The 6,993-nt window shown below is 28.0% G+C and overlaps 1 protein-coding gene across 1 annotated transcript; it reads left to right on the top strand.

Annotated features, from left to right (window-relative positions):
* Nucleotides 1-2,427: 2,427 nt before the first annotated feature.
* LOC122511563 (major royal jelly protein 1-like) lies at nucleotides 2,428-4,979 on the top strand. Its single transcript, XM_043626905.1, has one exon. It carries the CDS (start codon nucleotides 2,774-2,776, stop codon nucleotides 4,124-4,126), a length of 1,353 nt encoding a protein of 450 aa, XP_043482840.1. The 5' UTR covers nucleotides 2,428-2,773; the 3' UTR covers nucleotides 4,127-4,979.
* Nucleotides 4,980-6,993: the final 2,014 nt, after the last annotated feature.

Raw genomic sequence — 6,993 nt, forward strand, 5'->3', positions numbered from 1 at the left:
TATTTGAAAATTCTCTGCCGGTTGTTTCACTTTTATTTTGAAATTTTATAAAGGAAAAAATGATGTTGACGTTTATTTGTGATCGTGAGTGATTTTTGGAATTTTACGGAATAAATCACTTGACACCAGTATAGTTTAAAGTGGAATAACATTAGTACTAAAAGTCAACATGGAAATATTTTTAACCCTTATTATAACATAAAGCGACTTTTGAACCTACAACCTAATCTTGAAACGATCGTTACATGAATATGTTTATTCAGCTGTTGTCCTATAAGTATTTTCCAAACCAAATGAATGCACTAGAAAACTATTTTCTTAAACTGATTCGAATTGGATATTTTTTTTGTTATCAATCTTATTACACATTTTCCTCAGATACAAATCACTATGTCTCTGATTCGTTTTATTCCAAAATATTCGGAAACTGAATTTTTCTATGTTCTATTTTAATATTTACGAATTTTTAATTTTTTCTAGTTTATTTTACTGATTTATTTATTTATTATTATTACTATTGTTACTATTTAGGCGTTTTGTAATTATTTTGTAATAAAAGGCCTTGGCATATTATTATAAAATATTTACAACAAAGTTTTAACAAAAAGAAAATATTATTATTTTTTGTTTTTTTATTTTTACTACGAAGGCTAGAATTTTAATTTTTTACTTAAAAGCAGTTGCCGGTTGTAACTAATTACTAAATACTGCTAACTGAAATTTCAAGTGACTTAATTATGCATAGAAAAAAATATAGAGCAGCTTTTACTATATTTGCAGAATAAAACCTAAAATTTCTAAAATTTACTTCGAACGTCTATTATTTTTAATAAAATTTTAATAAAAATTCTCGAAAGAATTCAATTACTTAAAATTTTTTTTAAAACTCTTTATATGAATTCAATTATTTGCAATGCGATTTCAATTAAATTTTTCGAAAGTATTTCATTACTTTCATAAAATTTCCATAAAATTTCCATACTTCAAAAAACAATTAAATTATTTAAATTTCAATTTTCAAAAATTTTAATGAAATTCTATGTAAAAATTAAATTATTTCATATGCAAAATTATAAAAGGTTAATAAAATGACAAGAAATAATATAAAAATTAATATAAAAATTTATCAAAACTTTCATCTTTTAAAACAGAAGAAATTTCACATATTAACGTAAAATGGTTGAAAATAAATTAATTAATTAATTCAATTATTATTTGAAATTTGAAATTTTCTATAATCTTAATCCCTAGGGAAAAATAATAATAGTGATTGAATATTAATATAAAAAAAAACAGTTGATGATATTAATAATTTTATAATTAAAGATATTAAATATAAATTTGTTTCAAACTTTTTTTTGTTTCTCTAATTATTGTTATAGCGAATTAAAATATTCTTAAGGGTCAGGGAAGAAGTTGAGGTATCACAGTTTTTTTAAAAGTAAATCAAATTAATACTAAAAATTTAGATCAATTTTTGATTTGATCCATAATTTTTGGTATTAGTTCGTTGCAATCTGATACTTTTAAGTTAACAGTGGTTCTTTCTGGAAATCAGGGAAAAGTCAGGAAAATATAAAATCAAATTTCTGTGGCAACTCTGATATGATTACAAATTTTTTGTACCAATTGAGCTAATAGAATGCATAATTAGTCAATTAAAAGCAAATTGGAAATTATTAATTGTAAATTATGCATTGTGTTTTAATAATCACTAATTATGGAGAAACAGAAAAGATTCTGAAATGTACACTTGTTTAAATACTTAAAACAAATAAACAAATTGAATGCAATTTCTTGAAAAATTTTAACACTTTAAAAAATATTTCACAAGGCAAGTATAAAGATTTAGCGAATCGTTGAAAACAAAAATGTCCTTGTACGATGTTTATTTTTCTCCAACTTTTACTCGAATTTTTTTTCCTGTTCTTTAGAATTTATTTCTAAAGAGCAATTTAAAAGGACTTGAGAACCTTTTAAACCACTCATCATTCTAATTACTCATAAAGCTATACCATAGAACATGGTCTTTTGTCAAAAGACTAAATATTGCACATGACACGTTAAAAAGCTCAAAGTTCCTCCTGAGGTCCATATTCAATGGAGAGTATACGTCGAGACATCTCTTTACACGCACGTCTCAAGGTGATTTATCAAGGCCACTTCCCCGTGTGTTGTATAGCAATGGCTCATCTTGATCTAGTCTCTCTGTGATTCATTTTATTGTATATATGTATGTATACACCGTGAGCTGATTTACATTAGCATTTTTGCAATATCTCTCCATTTCTGTTTTGTGATAGTAAATTGTGCGCATATATATGTGTTAAGTAATGTGAATCCATGCCGCGATGCAATTGGAAGGGATGGTAAAAGATCCGCGGTCAGGGGGGAAATATAGGTGGGGTTACGGGGATAGAGTACTGTATCTATGGAGGGGTAAAAAGAGCCGGAGGGACAACGTCTCTCTGGGCGACGTTCTGCGTCTTCGTCAGTCAAAACGCGATTGCCCTACGTTATGGTTCGTGGTGCATACACTTCTCCCACATAACAAGCATTCACAGTATAACACAATTAAGTAACACGGTTGGCGCTCGACAATTTCCGCGGGCAACATTACGTTTAAAAATAGCATATCACCGCACGTGAAGTTTTTTTGGTGGTTTTTTTTTAAATGTAATACCGTTTTTTAATTTAAATTATAAATATTCCTGTAGTGATTAGATTTAATCTGTAATTTTTGAACATTTTTTGAACAAAAGAATCCTCAACGATGTTGAGGCAATTAGTGATTTTTGCGGTGATATTCACTGTGGTTCAATGTCATGACAGCTTTAGAGTGACCTTCCAGTGGAAATATATCAACTACACGTGGCCTTCGACGGAGGTTAAGGAGAGGGCAATTACCCGATTTCAATATGTCCCGTGGAATAATGCAATATCGGGTATTAAAATATGGAAAGAGAAGATCTATCTCTCGATACCGAGATTTAAATCCGGAGTGCCGGTCACCCTTGCTGTAACGCCAGCAATTCCGGATACAATGGAAATTTACACACACAGTGGACCGGCTAGAGTCAATATCACTGATCCGAAACTTGAACCGTTTCCCAGTTGGGAAATGCAGGAAATTGGCGATTGTGACGCACTGCAATTCGTTCAGGGAATGGAGATTGATCCATTGGGAAGAATGTGGGTATTGGACTCGGGACGTGTTGACACGATGACACTAAATCCCCAATCAAAGTGTCCGCCACGTTTGGTGATTCTTGATCTTGAAAATAATGGCGAAGTACTGAGGAGTTTTGAATTTCCCGAGGATGTTGCTAATCGACAAACGGTTTATCTCAATGATATTGTCCTTGATCATGAGGACGGTGGTTATGCCTACATCACCGACACCAGTGAACAAGATCCTGGAATTATTGTTTTTTCGTTGAAGAACAATACCTCGTGGAAGGTGCGCCATCAATCAATGAGAGCACAACGTGAAGCAATTCCGTTCGTCATCGACCGGGTACAAATAAACAGACCCTTCCACGTGGACGGTATTGCCCTTTCACCAGCAAGTGTAAGCGAGAGGATTGTATACTATTCACCTCTTTCTTCCTTCTACCTCTATTCAATACCAGCTGCCGCTCTCCGGAATAGAACCGATGATATTAATTCCTATGTGAAAGAATTAGGAAGAAAACGATCGCAAAGTGATGGAATAGCAATGTCAGCTACTGGTGTTTTATACTTTGGTTTACTCGCCGACGATGCCGTCTCCTATTGGAATACAACACAACGTGCAAATTCAAATTATCAACAATCATCGTTTGCAATCGGTCAAAGGATATTCACAAGGGATCATGCTCTCCTACAATGGCCCGATACTTTCGCCTTCGATGAGAAGGGTCAACTCTGGTGTGTCACAAACAGACTACAAATGATAATCTCCAGCATGTACAACATAACCGCAGATAATTTTAGAATCATCAAATCGAATGCAATGGCTAAAAATTATCAGTACTACGAAGACGGCAGTGCTCCTGTACTTCCGGCAATACCCGCCGGTGTTGATCGTGTCGGATTTTCCCTGGCGACATGTTTAGCTGTGTTGTTAGTCTTCTTGATGAAGTAGAACAAAAAAAAATAATTAAGTAGCTTTCATTGGTACTTGTGCTATAAATGCTATAAATAATTTAGCCATAATGCTAAATATTCAAACAGAACATTGTAATGTCGCATTTCTTTAAATAGGAACACTAGAAGGAAATCATAAAATGATTTTTTCATTCTATTAACAAAAAAGAATTTGCGAGAAATTATAGATCTAGATCCGCCAACTAGCACCAAAGATAGAAAAATGTTTTTTTTTTGTTTTGAAAGACAATGTTGGTGCTTTGATAAGCAAACAGTTGTAGTCATAATTTACACAAGTCTCATGCCAAAAAAATTCTAGAACATTACATACAAAATAATTATAGAAGTACTGTATTAATAATCGCCATAGATAATCGTTAAGAGTCTTAATTTTTCCTCGAACGTGACAAATATTGTCTTTCACTATATAATAAAATTCTCCAGTGACTTCAAAAATACTGGGTAAAAAACTTTGTTCTATCTTTCTAGAAAATACCACACAAATCTGATTAAATACTGAAAAGGTTTTTGATTTTACATTATTATTTATATTAAATAATATTTACTACTTTCTTATATTTATACCACTATTTTCTTCTATTGTCAGCTATTTACTATCATCTTCTTTTTTTCTGCCTTCTTCTACTTTTTTTTATATTTTCTCCTACTATTAATGAATTAAAAAAATTAAACCAATTAAACCAAAAGAATCAATTTTGATTTGTAAGAAAAATAAATTCTAAATAAATTTCAATGGAAGAAAATTGAAACAATAATTCTATTCTGAAATGCGGTGTTAGTGGGGGGATCTTGTAATCGATGATCTGAACATGATTAGATGAATGTGTACACTTTGTAGAAGCGGAAAGCTTAACTGTAATTACTAAGTCGATACGCGAAACTTACTTTTTATGGACAAACACACAAACGGCATCTATTCATAGTGTGTACGACTGTTGCCGCGTGTTACGGCCCTTTGCCAAGTTTTCTGTTTGGCTTAAAAGCGAAACTACTAATCGTCATTTCTAGATCGGTCTAAGAATGTTTTAAGATCATTCACCTGACTTTTCTTATCCACATGTTGACGCGCTCTGAAGAAGGGGATCTTAAGCAAACGAATTATAGGTCATGTTTGATTATCCTCGTTATCTCATTATTTTACTATAATAATAGTTAAAATTAAAATTAAAAACAATAACAATATAATATTATTATAATATACCTATAATAAATAATAGAGAAAAGATGTTTTTTTTATTCTTGTGGCCTATTGGCGACAAGAATAATAAAAATATCTTTTCTCTATTATAATTTGCTAAAATAAAGAAGTATTCACAATTCACATATTATAATAAATAATAATAATAATAATAATAATAATAATAAAAATAAGAATATTAATAATAATTAATATTAAAAATTATTAATTAAATTATTATAATGTTAAATTATTAAAATAAAAATTATTATTTTTTATTATTATTATTATTAACAAAAAAATTTATGAAACCATGTATTTTAATTAAATAAAACATTATTTGTGTGGTTTAAAGACTTCAGTATATTAATAATTTTTTATATTAAACATGCCGAAGTCATTATGCCAAACTAATAATTTATTTAAGACCTTTTATTTAATAACAGTTATTTTTATTATCAGGTATAATTATAATCTATTTATTTTTTTTTTAATAATTATTATTAATATTATTATCACTATTATTAATATTATTATTAATTATCTTCATCAAAAGAACGATTTTTATTATATAAAATCGAAATCATTCTTTGTTGTAATTGATTGCAATGAAAATTTAAACTAGTTTTTATTAATTGAATCCTATTTCTGTATTTTCACTCGAAAATTACAAACATAACTTAATATCGTTGCTTTTAGGTCAATTTCTTCAAAAATGCGTTTGTAACAAATAAATTATGTAGGGATGGCAAAATAGTTTTTGAATGATTGATTTTGTTCTTTTTTAGATTTTTTATTATCTTGGAACTAAGTTGAAAAAATAATTAACAATTATTATTAATTATTAAATAGGTACTACTTAAATTTAAATTATTTAAATACTACTATTTAAATTCAAATTAATAGTAAATTAATATTACATTGATATTTAATCAATATTAAATTGAAATTAAACCGATATTAAATTCACATTAAATTAATATTTACAATCTTTTGGCAATTAAACTATTCATAAAATTAAAACTGAGAGAACAATATATTTGAATTAAACATAATTATCTTTATTATACAGTCAACTAAAAATTATTTTTAAAATAAACATAATTTTGATTCAATAAAAATAACGTTTAAGGGGAGGGTACAAAAAAATTGATTTTCATAATTTTTTAGCACTTTTTTTTTGAAAAAAAATCTCTATTTTTAGGCTCAAAATGCTAAAAAATACAATTATTCTTCATTTTTTAAAAAGGAAAATTCATTTCTTTAATTTTATAACTAATTTCAGATCATAATTTTTAGATATAAAAAATAAAAATACAAAAAAATTAGGATAAAATTGTGATCTGAAATTAGTAAGAAAAATAAACGAATGAATTTTCTTTTAAAAAAAAATGAAAAATAATTGTATTTTTTAACATTTTTAGCCTAAAAACAGAGATTTTTTTCAAAAAAAAATGCTATAAAAATTATGAAAATCAATTTTTCTATTTGAAATTTTTTTTGTGGATTCCAAAAACACATTTTCTACAAAATTACGTATGGATTCCAAAATCCACTGATTTTTAAGAAAAATAAAAATTCAAAAAGGGTCAAAATATTTTCTGACCGATTTTATTTTATGATCATTGAATTTCTCACAAGAAATTACTTTAAAAATAACTTTGTTG

Source organism: Leptopilina heterotoma, unplaced genomic scaffold (assembly GCF_015476425.1).
Source record: "Leptopilina heterotoma isolate Lh14 unplaced genomic scaffold, ASM1547642v1 Lhet_87, whole genome shotgun sequence".
Lineage (NCBI taxonomy): Eukaryota > Metazoa > Arthropoda > Insecta > Hymenoptera > Figitidae > Leptopilina > Leptopilina heterotoma.

Excerpts from the sequence above, each read along its gene's own strand:
- LOC122511563 (XM_043626905.1), top strand. The coding sequence starts at position 2,774 with ATGTTGAGGCAATTAGTGATTTTTGCGGTGATATTCACTGTGGTTCAA.